The sequence below is a fragment of the Anguilla anguilla genome, chromosome 14 (genome assembly GCF_013347855.1).
Source record: "Anguilla anguilla isolate fAngAng1 chromosome 14, fAngAng1.pri, whole genome shotgun sequence".
Taxonomy (NCBI): domain Eukaryota; kingdom Metazoa; phylum Chordata; class Actinopteri; order Anguilliformes; family Anguillidae; genus Anguilla; species Anguilla anguilla.
The window spans coordinates 3,258,827-3,276,830 of NC_049214.1; the positions used below are offsets into that span (position 1 = coordinate 3,258,827).

The 18,004-nt window shown below is 50.5% G+C and overlaps 1 protein-coding gene across 3 annotated transcripts in view; it reads right to left on the bottom strand.

Annotated features, from left to right (window-relative positions):
* The window catches only part of pam (peptidylglycine alpha-amidating monooxygenase), an 82,693-nt gene that overhangs the window by 45,311 nt on the left and 19,378 nt on the right, over window positions 1-18,004 (bottom strand). For all 3 annotated transcript variants that reach the window (XM_035391021.1, XM_035391019.1, XM_035391020.1), the window contains 5 exons: window positions 14,337-14,394; window positions 6,129-6,216; window positions 3,741-3,832; window positions 3,547-3,630; window positions 1,429-1,477 (listed from right to left, as the gene is read on the bottom strand). In XM_035391021.1, the coding sequence (XP_035246912.1) occupies window positions 1,429-1,477; window positions 3,547-3,630; window positions 3,741-3,832; window positions 6,129-6,216; window positions 14,337-14,394 (371 nt within the window). The remainder of the gene's footprint in view (window positions 1-1,428; window positions 1,478-3,546; window positions 3,631-3,740; window positions 3,833-6,128; window positions 6,217-14,336; window positions 14,395-18,004) is intronic.

Here is an 18,004-nt window from a genome sequence, read left to right on the forward strand (position 1 = left end):
ACACACAATAGCTCCGCCCATTTCATAGTTTCCGCAAGACCTCGCCGTCCTCTCTCAGCTCCTCAGAACCACCGAAATTGGTACCGCCCCTAACCCCGCGAACACGGAGGGCACATGTTAAAATGTCTGCACGAGTATCTGACTTTAAGCCTCCTTCTCCTTCTCCTTCTCCTTCTCCTGAGGCCCAGGAAACAGCGCTAACGACTGCGCGAGCTGCAGCTCATCGCCTCAGAAACAGCACTTGTGTGACTGTGAGTGTCTATCGACGAGCGCGCGCCCTCGACCCGCCCGACGCCGCCAGAAACGCCCCCGCCGCCGACGGCCTCAGCCGCGGCCTCCCAGGCATAATGACAAATGGATTTCCCATAATTGCTGCTCCCTGAAGTTCTCTCGCAGTGATATCGCAGAGCTGCGCAGACTGCCTCTCGCTCCTGAGCGCTCCTCCTCCTCCTCCTCCTCCTCCTCATGGAAGCTCGTTTCACAGCGTACTTTACTGCACTCCCCCCCCCCCCCCCCCCCAACCCCACCTCACCCCTGTCAGACCCCACACCCCCGCCCCCCCGTCGAGACCTTATCGCGGCGTCCAGAAATAGCCCGGATCGTTCGGAGAACAGAACACCGCTCTGAAATGTGCCTCTCGCTGCACAGCAGCCCGAAAAACCTCCAATCATCTCAGGCAGAGCATTGATCAAAAGGTTATGAGGCAGAACAATAACACTGCAGCCAATGAATCCTTCAACACAGGCCCAAACAGGAAGTCGTTGAGAAAACTACAACTCAAAATGGCCGCAAACTTCTTGCGATGGATGTCTTCTTAACTCTGGTTAACCGGTGTACACCACAGGCAGTAAGTAATACTATTCAGTTCACAGGTTTTTCCCACATAAGCCAATTGAAATTTCACAGTCTTCGTTAACTCACTCCATTCACTGAGATAATATTATCATGACGTTAGTAAGCCGTCAGTGTGCTTTTAAATGCGAAAACAAATTCTATAGTGGGTTTTTTTTTTCTGTAAGACACTACCTGTGACCAATTCCCAATTGTACTGGTCCATGCCTGGTGCAAACGAGCCGGAAACAGACACCATTTTCCCCACTCACTCACACTAAACCGGGCCCAGGACAGTTTCAGCGGAGCAAGCAGGCCATTGGCTTTTATTTAATTAGCGACAGTGTGTGGCTACGCTTCTGGCAGGGCTTCTGCTCCGCTCCCGAGACATCGGCCTGTCCGTCAGCAGCAAGCCGCCGCCCCCCAACCCCGCCTCCAAAGAACAATGTTCCATAATGAGGAAGCAGCAGTAACGCAATGAGCCTGTGGCCTCCTCCTCTCGGTGATAAAGGACCCTAATATACGCTGTGCGAAGCCTGCCTCAGAGGACCCGAGCGGGGAAAAATATAAAATGGTGGACGTGGGGGGGGTACTTACGGTTTGGAAGTCATTCTTAAGGTTAGTCCTGAGCAGTCTCTATGGTGGTCTGAAAAATATAAAAATGTGTTTTTCCATCAGAGTCACATCACAAATTATTAATGTAGTCGCCCATTTGCAAGAGTCGCACCTGAACTAAATTCTGTCATTTACTCCACCCATCCCCCCCCCCCCCCCGAGACTCTGCCTATCCCACCGAAGCGTACGCAGCAGACATCCCGTAACTGTCAGTTAAACGCGGCGCTTCCACGCGCTTATTTACCACGCACGCACGCACGCACGCACGCACGCACGCACGCACGCACGCACGCACGCACGCACGCACGCACGCACGCACGCACGCACGCACGCACGCACGCACGCACGCACGCACACACACACACACACACACACACACACGGGGTGCAGCGGCCGTCCAGGGGACCGCGGTTAATGCCGAAGCGCTTTTCCCTCAGACCTCGGAATCTGAATGCGATTCCCAGATTCCCAGACCCGCTCCGTCGAGCGGAAATCCCGGTCGGGGTTCACGCGGTCCCTGAGGACGGGAAACGCGCGCGGTCCCCAGGGGCGTGACGGACAGCTCGTTTTCACGGGTCTAATGCGCTATCTGTGCTGTGATTGAGAGAGTGAGAATGGGGCGCGGGGGGGGGGGGGGGGCAGCAGAGAACAGAGAGGGCTGAGAAAGGACTGGGGTTGCTCAGGAGCAGGAGGAGGATGATGGTGATGATGATGATGACAAATCGATCTCATCTCGGCGCTCCGCGCGAGCGAAGCCTCTCTGCCCTGCAGAATGCCACGCCCACTCGCTCAATTAAAATACGGGAGAGGTGCATTGTGGGTAGCAGGCAGGTCCAGCAACGGGAGCCTACGTTCCCCCACACCACAGCTACCCTTCTGTACACGGTCTCTAACCACACGCCACTATCAGAAAGACCTTCACGCTCAGTATTGCTGCTGTTGTTTTTACTGTAGCTAATGCTGCCATTATTTGTATTACTGTCACCATTATGACTAATATGATGCGCATTTACATCAGTATTGCCAGTGTTATCACAGTCATTATTATGTAGCCCTGTGGACCCAGCACATTAAGACAATGAAAGTGCCTTCAGGAAGCTGATCTTCTTTTTAACCACAGTACTGTGCTATACTATGAACTGTGCTATAGCACTGTTACCAAAACATGAGAAAAAAACTCATGAAATGAATTAATTAATAAAATGAAAGCTACAATATAAATGCAGAATATTTCAGGGATTCGAATTTGTGAAAACACTCAGTGTGCAGCCCCAAAACACCCCAAGCGTGGATAAGTGTGGGGACAGGGATGACATCATCCACTTTCATACGGATGTACTATTATCTAAAGTATAGTCATTGTGTACAGTAAAAGGTTTTCTTTTTTTAAAAAGAATCCACACAACATTCTTCCCAGGCCTAAATAGGTTGTTGATTGAAAAGGAACCACAAAAACCTGCAAACAAAGCAGCCCTCCAGGAATCGACTCTGAAGTCAATATATTTACAGGTTTTCACGATATCGATTTTGTGGTTAAATTCTGTTTTGGTGCAGATGTTCCGATAATCAACCAGGGGAAAGGAGGCAGCACCATTTCCTCAACGATGCGCCCCGCCTGCAGCCTCTACGTTTTCCGCGCGGTGCGCATTTTGCCACCCGGTCCCTTACGGTACAAGAGAAACCCGTTTACAGGGTGAACCGCTGCGGTGGCTGACTGAGGTGGGGGGGCAGACACCGGCACTCGTGTGTTCCCTGACAAACGCGCTCTCGCAGTGAGGGGAAAACTGTCCCAGGCTCACACCAGCTGAACGGCAGCCGTCCATTAGGATCGCGCTTGGGCGTTTCGGGGGAGAAAAAGAAAAAGAAAAAGAAAACAAAAAAAGAGGAGTCGGCACAGAATAGATCATTCTATCAGAGTGCCAGTTCATATTACTACAGCGCGTGGTTCTGAGCACAAATGATAATTACCATAATTAAGCTGCACCGCACAGTACGTGCAACAGGGGGGGATAAAAAAACATGAACAATCTTTGTTTTGTTTTTTTTTTTGTGTGTTTTTTTTTTTTGAAAGCTGGTTTTAAATTAACGGTGAACACCTACCCTGGAAGGCGGCGATATCCCCGTAGTGAATTTGCAGCACAAAGTAAGTAATTCTGGAGTCACCTCCGACTTTGAAGCCCACATCTGAGAGAGAGAAATAAGACAGGAACAGGAGGCAGCAGTTACACTCGACTGCAGATAAACCCGCAACCCCCCCGACAGCTCCACAGCCCGCGCTCGGCTCGGCGGATTACCTCTGGGCAACTTCGTGGGTGGAGCGTTTCTTGCCCAAGCGTAGATGATCTTCGCTTCATCTTCACAGGTTCCTTGATTCCCTCCGCAGTCCCTTTAGAGAAGCAAACAGTGGAAAAGTGTTTGAAATGCCTGCGATGTTCACGTTAGTGATCTAAACTGCAGAAATTAAAAATCCACAAATCCACATCCCAAAAACACAACACAACTCGTTACAATACGGTGTTTAAAACAGATTAAACTGAGAAATTGTGTCATTTTATTGCAGGTTATTTTCTGTGCACAAACGGTTCGCACTTCACTCGGTGATGATGGATCAGACCTGGGTCAAATACGTATTCGTTTTGGATTCAAATACTTGTCTGTGCTCTGTTGATCTTGCCTGGTGTAACTGAGCCTGCCACTATGACCAGAAGGGTGGGGGTTTGCACTTTTTTGTGAGAGTATTTCATTGTTTCCAATACACCAGACAAGATCAGTAAAGCGTAGAAAAGCATCTGAATCCAAAACAAACAGGTATTTGACCCAGGTGTGTGACGACAGACGAGTTCGGAGAGCAACAGACACACCTGCGAGCCACTGGACTTCACCTGGGCATTAAGGGCACTGCCATGGTAACGAGCTGAGAGTGACATCACGCCCGTGAGTTACAGTACCGTACAGATCACACCCACACACGGCGAGCACAACGCAGCCGCAATGCCCATCTCTGCGCCCGCCTCACCCCAGGCAAGCTCGAACGAACTTCGGGCCTCAAATGTGCGGTAAATGCGTTAGTGCGAACGCTGCGTTATTTCACAACGGCTGTTCTCTGAGCAGCCAGGGGTGAGTTTCGGCAGAGCGAAAAGCTCGTCTGATCTGCAGTCACACGGCGTGGCCTATTTCCACCCCCCCGCCCCGCCCCCCCCCCCCGCTGTTCTGCAGCTCTTTTGAAGCCTGGGGTTCGGGAGTCCCTCTCAACTTTGAGACGGCTTTTACGCTCAAAATGCAAAGCGCAATTTTTTTTTTTGGGGGGGGGGGAGGGGGAGACAATTCAGCCCCCAAGCGGAATTAGCTCAGGCTTAAATTTTTTATGAAGACTGGCTGTATGAACTAAAGCTCTGGTGTCAGTTTGCTTGAATGGGCAAAACCGTTTTTTAATAATAAATGCTGAAATAGCATTGAAGTGGCAAAATAAAAATAATTGGGGGGAAAAAAATGTATATAATTGGGAGATTTTTAAAAAAAGAGAATAAAAACATTGTTTTTTATCGACGTGTTTTTGGATGCTCACCGATGCCACCTGCATTAATGATACGTCAAAAAGAACAATATTCACAAATCTTATATCAAAACTGCGCAAACGTTCTCAAAAGCAATTTTTCAAATACAACCCAGAGGGAAGTTTTAAACCACAAAGAAACATAAAATGGCACCAATTCAATCAGTCATGGAGCCAATAAAATAACATAAAACCGCAGGCCTCCCACTTTCCTAACTGCGCACCCCACTCCCCCCTAATTTCAGCAAGTCTCCCTCCCCCCCCCCCTCCTCACCACTCAAACTGAAAACAAGAATCCAGGGGGGCGGGGGCGGAGAGGAGGGGGAGTGTGTGCGCTCCCCGAGGGTCAGCTCAGAGAATCAGAGAACACCCCCCGTCGTCGTCGTCGTCCTCAGAAAATGGCAGCGGTTGCCATGGCAACAGGCGAGTTCAGGAGTCTGACGGAGGCTCTCGCTGCGAGCGGCGTCCTACGCGCCCCGGGCGACGCGGCCGGTTAGCGCCGAGGCCGCGAGGGCAGAGCAGGCCCCGCAGGGGGGTCGGGGGGGGGGGGGCTGTCACACGGACGGGACTGCCTGCGGTCTTTAGCGGCCGCGCCCTTCGCTGGGGGGGCTCACGGCGCTCTCTGTGTCACCGTTTCGGGCCTAGCGGCGGTTCCGCCAGAGCGTCTGCAGAGAAGCGTGCGGCACGACGCTCACGGGCGACACGAAATTACTGTAAAACAAAAAACGGTACACTGCGCTCGCTCCCATCGCTGGCTCAGTGTTCCTGTCCCCCCCCACCCCAACCCCACCCCACGCCCCCAAATGCATTTATTCAATGAGTCTCGCACACAATGCGCTCAAACAAACACCAGCTCACGGTTGTTCTTCTGCTCCAGCCTGTTGTGACTCAAACTGCACGTGAATTCCCAGTTTTATTCCATCTTGCTCAATAAAACCGCATTGGGTACAAAAAAACAAAAAACAAAACAAAAGGTTTATATAATGCAGATTCTTAGGGGAAGTAAGTTCTCGCGTATGCTGAAAAACACGAGGCACTGAAGCAGCAGAGGACACTGGGCACGTCTCCCCTGTGAAGCGGGAGTTCGGGTGCCTGGCGGGGGTAAGGCGTGTTTGGCGGGGTGACGCACCAGTAGCCGGTGGCGGAGAAGGGCTCCCTGCATCCGTACAGGAGCATGTGATGCGCCGTGTCCATGGTGGCGTGCGGCACGAAGTCCACTGGGAGGGGAGAGAGAGAGAGAGAGAGAAAAGCGCTGTGAAATGAGCCATTTTCTGCATTATAATCACACAGTGTCTGCCCCTACGCTGCACATTAGACATGCAAACGCTCTGCTCCAAAAACCCGCGGGACAGGCCCGTTTCAACACAGTGTCTGCCCCTACGCTCGAAATTAGCCATGCAAACGCTCTGCTCCAAAAACCCACAGGATAGGCCTGTTTCAACACAGTGTCTGCCCCTACGCTCGAAATTAGCCATGCAAATGCTCTGCTGCTCCAAATCCGTGGGATGGGCCTGTTTCAAAGGCAGCCCCCGCCAGCCCGCAGTAATGACCGTGCGTGTGTGTGTGTGTGTGACTGAGCCACAAACTCCCAGCGGCTCCTTTCACTCCAGATTTGAGTTCTGGTGAGGATCCCAGTTCTGAGAATAAATAAATTAAACAAACGAAACATGAAAAAAAAAAACAAAAAGAAAAAAAAAACAAACTGTGTCCAGGCCAAGCAAATAAAACGCAATGGGAGAGGCTCATAAATGTGAAATTGTGTAAAAAAATAAAAAATTTAAAAAAATTAAATAAATAAATAAATAAAAAGAAAATAAATTATAAATTTAAGGGGCATGACAAGAGAGCAGGCGCTAACGAACCTGCCCGATACCAGGGATGGGGGGAGGGGGGGCAGAATGATGGACAGATAGCCAATACGCTCTCCATATGAAAGTGATGGACACCTCCGGGAGCAGCCATGCATTCTCACAACATCGCATCTGGAGGATGAATAATGTATGAGGTTCCCTGAAAGCAGGCGGCGTGTGTGTGTGTGTGTGTGTGTGTGTGTGTGTGTATGTGACAGTGTGAGTGTGTGTGTGAGAGAGAGAGAGTGTGTGTGCGCGTGTGAGAGAGAGAGAGTGTGTGTGCGCAGTGTGTGTGTGAGAGAGAGAGTGTGTGAGTGTGTGAGTGTGTGTGTGTGTGTGTGTGTGTGTGTGCGCAGTGTGTGTGTGAGTGAGAGAGTGTGAGTGTGTGTGTGTGTGTGTGTGTGTGAAAGAGGGAGAGTGCATGTGTTCATTCCAGCGTGTTCAAGTGTATGTGTTCATTCCAGCGTTAAAGGCATCCAGGTTTAATTGTAAGGGGGGTCGGGGTTTGTTCAAGCTCTGTATACCCCCCCATATCATGCTTCCTTAACACCACATCTCTCCCAGACAAACTCCACCCCAACAACAACAATCTCCTTTCCTTAAAATCACTCATCATACATTTTTTAATGATTTATTTATTTATTTTTTAAACGCAGGTACGGTCCATGGATGAATAAAAAAACAGGGGGGGGGGGGGGGTCAGGCCCGTGAATATTCCCGCTGTGAGCCCCAGCCTGGCGTTTCCCGCCAAAACAGAACAGCTGCGGAGAGTCCAGCAATTAGCGAGCGAATGTACCGCCATTAATCACTGCCAGGGGGAGGGAGAGAGAGAGAGAGAGAGACGCTTCCCCCGGCGACACCGGACATGGGTACGAGACGGCGAGGGGATGGCGCCATCTTTTATACGCCGCTGGCGCTCCCAGCCGGGGGGGAATCCCAGCAGCCACTGCTGCGAGAGAAACACGACGCCTCGCGCTCTCCCCGCCCCCGTCGACGGGCTCCTCGAGTCTGACATCGTCTCCCGGGGCAACAGAACTTCCTTCTTTTCTTTTCCCTGGAAATGTTGTTTGTGTGAAACATCTGGCGTAACTCCAGCTGCTGCTCATGGGTTATCACAGCAGAAATGAGTGAAACGCCCCGTCTCTCGACATCAGACACCGATATTGAAGGAGGAAGCCGTCGCAGGCTTAATCAATGCCCACTTCCTGCTCCAAGTGTAGGCGTATCGACCATTCGTTCGCTATTAAAAAGTTGGCAAAGATTTGGCCGAAGTTTGCATCATCAAAACTGCCGCCTCCAATGCAGTGGGTGCACTGCTCCGGTCCTGGAGGGCCGATCTTGGTCCTGGTTTTTGTTCCAACCGGTCACCTTAGTTTTAGTTGTCTGACAGCTCTATAAACTATTCACACCTATACTGGAGCTCAGTAAAATCTGAACTTGCAGTCTGCGGCTGTACCAGATGCTTATACAAAAGTCAGAACAAGATATGATTGAGCCAATTAAATAATTAAGAGCAGAAGTTGCCACAAAATCCTGGAACGGACCGGTCCCTGTACACCCCCTGCTCCAATGTGAGGAACTAAGACTGAAACATCACTTTCTCAAGAGTCCAACCCCTCCTACTGTTAACAGGTTTATTCCATGCAGAAAACTGATCACAAATCCCAAAATATATACAGACATGAACACATGGCTGCACCCTTTCCTCAGCCTGATGTAATTAACAATGAAGAAAATGGAGAGCTATGCTTTTGACTGCACAGGGACTTATTAGAGACCAACTTATTCATCCGTGCTGAAAATAAATCAAACACAGCCATCAGCATTATTACAATAATCCCTTGTAAGTAATTTACAGGATTTAATAAAAATATGCTTTTTTGCTGGTGAGTACCCGTGCCCTTCAACGCACTCCTTAATTCCGTCCCAGGGTGCACGCAGGGTAATTGCCTTAAATATGCGAGAGGCAAAGCTTTGATATTTAGGCAGCGTTTGCAGGTGAAAAGCCCAGAACGCATTTGCATGGCATCTGAGTACGGAGGCTGTTACAGACATCGCTCGCTTAATTATGCTGGCTAAGCTCTTTTCCCCCGCCTAAAAACAACCACTATCCGTTTCATCTGGTCTGTTCAAGTGCAAAGGGAGAGGATGAGTGGAGAGGGAGGGAGGGAGTGCACAGGGAGAGAGGAACAGAAGGAGTGAAGAGGGAGAGCACAGGGAGGAGTGGAGAGGGAGAGGATGAGTGGAGAGGGAGAGAGGGAAAGGAGGAGTGGAGAGGCAGAGAGGAAAAAGATGAGTGCACAGGGAGGAGTGCAGAGGGGAGAAGTTATTATAAAAGGATGCAAACAGAGTAATGCATGTTGCATTGGGAGAAAGGGCCTGCTGCAGACAGGGCCAGGAGGCGGGGCCTGCTGCAGACAGGGCCAGGAGGCGGGGCCTGCTGCAGACAGGGCCAGGAGGCGGAGCCTGCTATCAGGGCCAGGAGGCGGGGCCTGCTGGAGACAGGGCCAGGAGGCGGGGCCTGCTGGAGACAAGGCCAGGAGGTGGGGCCTAATGGAGACAGGGCCAGGAGGCGGGGCCTAATGGAGACAGGGCCAGGAGGTGGGGCCTAATGGAGAAAGGGCCAGGAGGTGGGGCCTAATGAAGAAAGGGCCAGGAGGCGGGGCCTAATGGACAAAGCTCCAAACAGCCAGCAGCCATGCGCAGATCTGCGAGGCTGCAGCTCCAAACAGCCAGCAGCCATGCGCAGATCTGCGAGGCTGCAGCTCCAAACAGCCAGCAGCCATGCGCAGATCTGCGAGACTGCAGCTCCAAACAGCCAGCAGCCATGCGCAGATCTGCGAGGCTGCAGCTGAGCTGCGTGTGGCTCAGGCTCTCTCAGCGCACGCAGGCATTCCGCACTGCAGCCGGGGGTCTGGGTCCCAGAAGGGCCACTTCCTGCTCTCTCTCTCTTCTCCTCTCCATCCGTTACCTCTCCTCTTTTTCCCCGAGTAAATACAACGGAAGATACATAAAGCAGAGGGGGGCCGCTCGCTCGCCTTAAAACTAAACAAAAATCTGAGTTCTGAGTCAGCTACAAAACATTCTATGTACGTCCAGCACAGGCGTTCTGACCATGCGCTGTGTGTGTTTCGGTTTCACTTTCATTCTGATTGCTGATGAATTTCTGATGAACGCAGTTTCCCCCCGCGTTCTCTTCCTGTGCGCCTGACAGACCAGAAACTGTCCAGAAAATTGCACCACAAAAATTTCCCCAAATTCACAGTAAGATAAGAGAGCGCTCCAGAATGTTCTGCTGGCTGCGCACGGCGCAGCTGTAGGGGAGGGGAGCTGCCCTTTCCCTAAAAACAAAGCAGCTCTCCTCTCAGGGAAATCTGGGGCCTGCAGTTATTCCGTCACGCGCGACCGAACATGGCCGCCCCAGAGAAAGCCCGGGGGGGGCTGGCAGGAGAACGTCTCCCGGCTCTGGATGAGCACAGTTTACAAACACACCTGATTGGCTGAGGCCATTACGCGTGTCCTGTGGGGAAAGCCATCTGGCCGGCCCTCACTCGATTAGACACGGGAGAGAGATTCCGCCGGCGCAGCGCTCCGCGGCGCTCCGATTAGCATTCCGACACGGAGAGCCGAGCCGGAATTCCCGAAATTCCCACTTGTTCGGGCACGTCGGCAGCTGTCCGCACGGACGGCACGACCGAGTCTCCGGGAATAGCTTTCAAAGATATTAATGTTTGCACAGTGATTATGTGGCTTTCTCCCAGACCAACAGGAATACTTCAGTCACTGCGACATACAGCACACAGATCTCTGGCTGTCTTTTTATGATATCGCTGCCTTGCTCTTTTTAGAAACTAGATTAAATACTACTTAGCTAGTTCTATGAACCAATACCACTTTTTGGCGAAATTATAAAGCAAACTTGTCAACCTTCAAGAAAATGTATTAAAATTCCTTTCTGTTTGTGCTGTCACTTTCTTGACAAAGTGCATAGTCTATAGTCTTTGAACTCTGTAATATCTTTGATATTAGAAAATTACAAGCTGCTGTGAAATTCTTTGGTACAATGCAGGAAGTTCAGGAAATAAAAGACCGGGTAAAGGATGCATTCATTTTTTTCCGTAAAAATGGTAGATACACACATGTATGCTCCAGGTACATATTGGGGGTAGCATAACTCAGGCCGGGCTATCAGATCTGGCCGCCTAGTCACCCAGAGGACTAACCGCATTGATTTATGACCCGTCCACTCCCGACTCCAACAAGCGGTATGCACATTATTCAAATATCAGGTCTGTAAACAAACCGTGAGCGTAAATAATCGGTCGAAAGGCCCCCACGTGATTATCCCTCTCCATTATCATTCCTCCCCAGCACACACACCAGCAGGGTCAGCCATCCATTCAGGTGACAACATGCACGCTTGGTGGACTCTGGAATTATGGCAAAGTACATCACTTGCTCCAAAACAAAGTGACACATTAAACATATTAAATTACTTCAGTGTTAACTTTGACAGCTCAAAAAAATTTTTTTTTTAAAGACAATTTCCTTTCGATGAAACGTCGAATGGCTTAGGCTGTCCAGTAATGGACATTCATTTCAAGTTCACTTCCGATTGGCCGTACAATAAACAGCAATGTCACTGATTGGCTAAATTCTAAATCATCATGACAGGTAAGCAACAGTCACCAGAAGGCCAACAGACCAAATCCTTCGGTAATAGACAGTTTAAGAACTGCGCTGCTTTCAGGCTGGAAAAACGTCATTTTAAATTACAGCCGAGCAAGAGGCTGAACATTACTGCATTTTATTTCATTCTTTATGCACAGCTTTTTAAAAAATAAATCAATAAATGATGATTATTTTGATTGCACGCGGTCTTCACAGAGGAAGTGTTTGTACTTGTCAATTATAGTAAAAGAGGAACAGCATAATCAGCAGAACCGCAGACCCTCCATTGCAGCTCTGAATACAGAGCAAAAGATCTGTCCACCGGACACAGGAGGAGGGAACAACAGGGAGTCTGCAAAATGGAGAACGCTTTTCTCTACCCAAACTACACAACTGCTTTCACACAACGCCTTTCTCTACCCAAACTACACAACTGCTTTCACACAGAACACTCCCAGCACCAAGACACACTTCACACTGGAGGCTCTGTCGGAACTGCCTGCTCAAATTCTAATAATTTATCGTGTTTTTTTGTTGTTGTTGTTTTTTTAAACGTCAGTCACTGGCATCAGCTGATGTTTTTTTTTTTGGGGGGGGGGGGGTTTGTTTAGTCCTCAGGTTTTGATTTCCATTCGAGGCCCCGGTAGGCAGGTTTTTTTTTTTCCCTCTTCTTTTTTCACAGTGACCTTCTCCTGGGTTCTTGTTCTTCTGTTGTTCTTTTTCAAACAAGTGCCACTGGCATCACTCTTTATCCATTCGAGGCCCCAGTTGGTAGGTAGGTTTTTTTCCTCTCTCTCTTTTCTCTCTCTCTCAGTGACGGAACCTTCTCCTGGGTTCCGTGTGCTATTCCTGGCGCTGGCCGTGACGAGCGCAGAAGAGACAGACGTTCGCTGGGCCCGGTGCGGCGGCGTCAGGAGTGATTCACCTCCCCGCGCGCTCCAGCCCGACCGGCCGACGGAGACGGGGCTCGCTGCTCGCCACACAGTGACGGGGTGATCACGAAATTAAGAGAGACGCCGTCACAGAGCGCAAGCTGCTACACGCCCGCTCCCATCACATCCATCCCGCTCCCATCACATCCACCCGCTCCCATCACATCCATCCCGCTCCCATCACATCCATCTCGCTCCCATCACATCCACCTGGCTCCCATCACATCCACCCGCTCCCATCAAATCCATCCCACTCCCATCACATCCACCCCGCTCCCATCACATCCATCCTGCTCCCATCACATCCATCCCGCTCCCATCACATCCACCCGGTTCCCATCACATCCATCCCGCTCCCATCACATCCAACCCACTCCCATCAAACCCATCCCGCTCCCATCAAACCCATCCCGCTCCCATCAAACCCATCCCGCTCCCATCACATCCATTCTGCTCCCATCAAAACCATCCCGCTCCCGTCACATTCATCCCGCTCCCGTCACATCACATCCAGAGCCATTTTTCTTTCTCTTTAAAGGAAGAAACCATTTTTAAAAATATATAATCGGCACTAAGCTACTTTACACCGCTCCCATCAAACCCATCCCGCATCCATCGCATCCATCCTGCTCCCATCACATCCATTCTGCTCCCATCAAACCCATCCCGCTCCCATCACATCCATCCTGCTCCCATCACATCCATTCTGCTCCCATCACATCCATCCCGCACCCATCAAACCCATCCCGCTCCCATCACATCCATCCCACTCCCATCACATCCATCCTGCTCCCATCACATCCATTCTGCTCCCATCACATCCATCCCGCACCCATCAAACCCATCCCACTCCCATCACATCCATCTCGCTCCCATCACATCCATCCGGCTCCCATCAAACCCATCCCGCTCTCATCACATCCACCCCGCTCCTATCAAAACCATCCCGTTCCCATCACATTCATCCCGCTCCCATCACATCACATCCATCTCACTCCCATCACATCCATCCTGCTCCCATCACATCCATCCCGCTCCCATCACATCCATCCCACTCCCATCAAATCCATCCAGAGCCATCTTTCTTTCTCTTTAAAGGAAGAAACCATTTTTAAAAATATATAATCGGCACTAAGCTACTACTTTACACCACAGAACAAATATGCGCATACAGAAGGTGCCACTGAGTTTTTCAGGGTGCCGACAGGAGATGATCTATGGCGGTATCAGTTTGGCGGCTTTCTTTGCCTTTCACCGACACGGCGCTTGTCAAGTATGACTTAACGGCCTTGGAAATGCACTTTTCCTTCATTGTGTCGCCCGTGACAGTTAATGGAGGAGCTAATCTCGAGCAGGCCCGAGCTGAACAAACAGGGCCCTCCTCCCTCAAACACGCTGGCGGTCGTGGAAGAGCGTCTTCGCCAAAAGGGGGTCAGCGTGTTCCTGTGGGAGCCACCCAAACTCCCGGTGCTCTTATGAAGAGAGGGTTGCCCACGGCAACAGCAATCTCACCTCAAAATGATTCAGGACTTCGAGCACTCTTAACAACGGCAATATTCATGTGAAACTGAGCTCATTCGGCGAAAGGAGTACTCCAGTCACGCCATGGAAGGACACACAACAACTCCATTCCAACACGGTCAGGGGCCAGATTTAGATTTTGTTTTTCTTTCTTGTCTTTAGCAAAAATCCTGAACCTTTTTCTGACTGCTGAACTCAATTTTTTTTTTGCAGCACTGGGCCTGCACCTTACAGTCCCTTGACGTCACCGCGGTGACGGGAACACGCCACCGTTTCTGTAAGAGGGGGGCGGTCGGAGCGGGGAGAGAGAATATTTTAAAAAACGAGAGGAGGAACAGGCGGTGGTCCGTCGAGGATACTCACCTACGTAGGACTCCCTCCCCGTGGGCACCGGGACGGCCACGCACAAGTACGACTCCGACTGCAACGACACAAGAGGGCCCCGTCAGAAACCCCCCTCAGCGACCCCCCCCGCTTTAATTACCCCGTCTGGAAGAGCGTTCGCTTCTCAAACGCCCGCCCGACAACCCCGGGAGCTTGTTAATTATTCTGTCAGACAGCAAAGCTCCAGCCCAGCGTTTGTTTACCCATCAACCCATTCACAAGAGCAGCCACTTATATATGTATCTGCACCCAGACGTGTTCATCCATCAACCCATTCATTAGGAAAGCCGCTTGCATATGTATTTGCGCCTAGACATTTTAAAATACAGTCACTATTACACACGAAACTAACACATCTATCATTGAAATGCACGCATTTAAAAATGTTGATGCAGCAATATTGTGACTTGACAATTCATTTATTGACACAGCAATTGCCATACAAATATGTTTATGGTTGTTTTACATTTATATGAACCATGCACATTTGTGTTAACAATGAGGTGTTGTTTTCAGTTTAAGAGAGACAACTAAATGCATTCAAAACCATTTTCTTTGTAATGTACTGCGTGGGAGCTCACTGAAACTATATTGTTTTGTTCGTCTTGTCTGGCATTTCATGGTATTTATTTATTTTTATTACTTTTACTGTTCACAATAAAGAACTGTTGTACTCAGTGTTGTTTTCCTCAATATCATTCAATTTGGTTTAAAAAAAACCTCTTCAGAATCGTGTAGAGATATGTACTGTATCGGGATATGTAGTGTATGGTGTATTGGGATAGGTACTATGTCTTGCATTGGGATGTGTATTTTGTCTTGTATTGGGATATGTACTGTATCGTGAGGCACCTGACAATACCCAGCCCCAATATTCAGACAAACACACACAATGTTTAATCTCTGTTTGCTCAAACCGGGCAGAAACCCAGCAGGCGGCAGCGTCAGTACGCTGGTTTATTGGTCAGCGGTGTTGTAATTCACCTCCACACGCAACTGGCAGCTCGGTGGTTTCACACAGGGAGAAAAAAACCCCGTCTTTACGCAACCATCACAAAGGCCCGGTCCCAGGAGTGATTCAAGCGGGGGTGTGGGGGGGGGGGGGGGGGGGGGGGGCGGCTGGGGGTCGGTGGGTCAGAAGCCAAGAAGAGCCTCCTTAATCCCTCTCTGGTCACAGTCTAACGCATGACTAGGTGTGAACTCTGACCTTACACAACGCAGGGCGAGCATCGACAGAAATGTGTGTCTTAACAGGAGAGAAGACAATACACTTAATCCTTGAGCGGTGGTGACAGAAGGCTCTCTCTATATCCCAGAGCTTTTTTTCTTTTCTTTTTTTTTTTTTTTTACCACCTCATTACGAGGACACCCTAATCTTAAGCAGAAACACCACCACACTGCTCCACAATTACATGTCTGTCACCAATATAGTCCTCAAAAACAACAGCACGCGATGTGAACATTTTTTTTTTTTTTGAGTGGGGAGGGGGGTGTATAAAAAAAAAAGAAGAAAGAAAATCAATTCTCCGATGTGAGCGTTGTTAACTGACACATTTTATCATAAACATGACAGGAAATGATTATGGGGGAAGGCCAGTGATTGCTCAGACATGGCTGATGGTTTTTTAGCTGCCGTTTGCCCTTTCATTTGCCGCTCAGTCGTATATCAGCACCTCCACCAGAGAGGCCAGATCACCGCTCCTCTCTCCTGGTGTGGCTAACCAGTGTGCTGCTAACCAGCGCGATGCTGCTAACCAGTGTGCTGCTAACCAGTGTGGTGCTAACCAGCGCGATGCTGCTAACCAGTGTGCTGCTAACCAGTGTGGTGCTGCTAACCAGTGTGGTGCTGCTAACCAGCGTGGTGCTGCTAACCAGTGTGGTGCTGCTAACCTGCACGGCGCTGCTCACTAGTGTGGTGCTGCTAATGCTGCTAACCAGCGCAATGTTGCTAACCAGTGTGGTGCTCCTAACCTGCGCGGCGCTGCTAACTAGTGTGGTGCTGCTAATGCTGCTAGCCAGTATGGCGCTGCTAACCAGTGTGGTGCTGCTAATGCTGCTAGCCAGTATGGCGCTGCTAACCAGTGTGGTGCTGCTAATGCTGCTAACCAGTATGGCGCTGCTAACCAGTATGGCGCTGCTAACCAGTGTGGTGCTGCTAATGCTGCTAGCCAGTATGGCGCTGCTAACCAGTGTGGTGCTGCTAATGCTGCTAGCCAGTATGGCGCTGCTAACCAGTGTGGTGCTGCTAATGCTGCTAGCCAGTATGGCGCTGCTAACCAGTGTGGTGCTGCTAATGCTGCTAACCAGTATGGCGCTGCTAACTAGCGTGGCGATGCTAACCAGTGTGGTGCTGCTAATGCTGCTAACCAGCGTGTGTTTACCACGGTCCCCTGAGAGGGACATCTCCAGGGAGAGCTCAAATGGTTATAGCTTAAATAAAGTGCAGATAAAGATTAAAGTTGCTCATTTCACCCCAACCCGTGAACCCAGACGAGCAACGGCTGACCATCAACCATCAACGTGCTTCCACCTGCTTAGAGGAAATGCTTGACTTCATATTTATAATTTCACCCATTTTAATTTTAGAATTCTTTTTTCTCCAGCACCCCCCTCCCCCCCGGTTTGGCGCGGTCAGTCGTGACTCACAGCCTCTAAGCTCACAGCCTTGCCTCGTCCCCCCCCCCCCCCCCCCCAGCAGCGAAAATCCCACATTCTCCCTGGATTCACCTGCCCAAGAGCACACACCTATTTTACATTCTGCTTCTTACTTTAAGTGCTATTTTATTACACTATCACCAAGCACTCTGAGCCGCTTTGAGCCACTGTGTAAATAAAGTTTTATTATTATTACACTCTGTGCAGAGAGGCTCGGGGAGAGAGGCTTCTGCTGATTGGAGGAGAGACAGCCTTTAGCCTGTGAGCGCAAGCCGGCCCGGACCGAGTGAAGCCCCCCCCCCCCCCCCCCGCCCCGAACCCTGGTGGGACGGGGGTCAGCTCTGTCCCAGCACCGCGCACGCCCCGACTGCAGTCAGCTGATTAAGCAGCCCAATCGGAGGCTCGAACCCGGGACCCCTGCTACCCGAGCCTGTGCCCGCCCCACAGCGTCTCCAGAACACAGTTTAGGTGCACAGCATCTGTCCCCGAGATCTGCACCGATGGCCCCCGTCGCCGTTTCCCTGAGAGCAGACGCCGCTGCAGGGAAAGACGCCGGGGCGGGTCCTGTTCTATCATTTCATTTCACGTCTCGCCGAACGACTTCAAAAACCCAAACTCATTAGTGTCGCTAAAGAATAACACCCCGGGGAAGCTCAAATCTGGTCCCCGGGGGCAGAAGCGCTGCTGGTGTTCAGCCTTCCCCTCTAATCAGGACCGATTTAGACCTGGGACACCAGGTGCCTTAAATCTCCCGCCAATTAGTGGCGTAAATCGATCAATTAGCTATCGGGGTAGCGGCGAAAAGCCAGCAGCGCTACATGCCTTGAGGGCTAAACTTGAGCGAGACTGCCCTACTCATACCATTCGCTGTGCCGAACCATTAGCCGTTAGCATTTGATTTCAGTGTGCGTGGGTGGGGCAGTTACCCTGGCAGGGCACACCGACTGGTGCCACTTCAGAACCTTCCAGCACAAAGAGCAGTTCAGTGCACC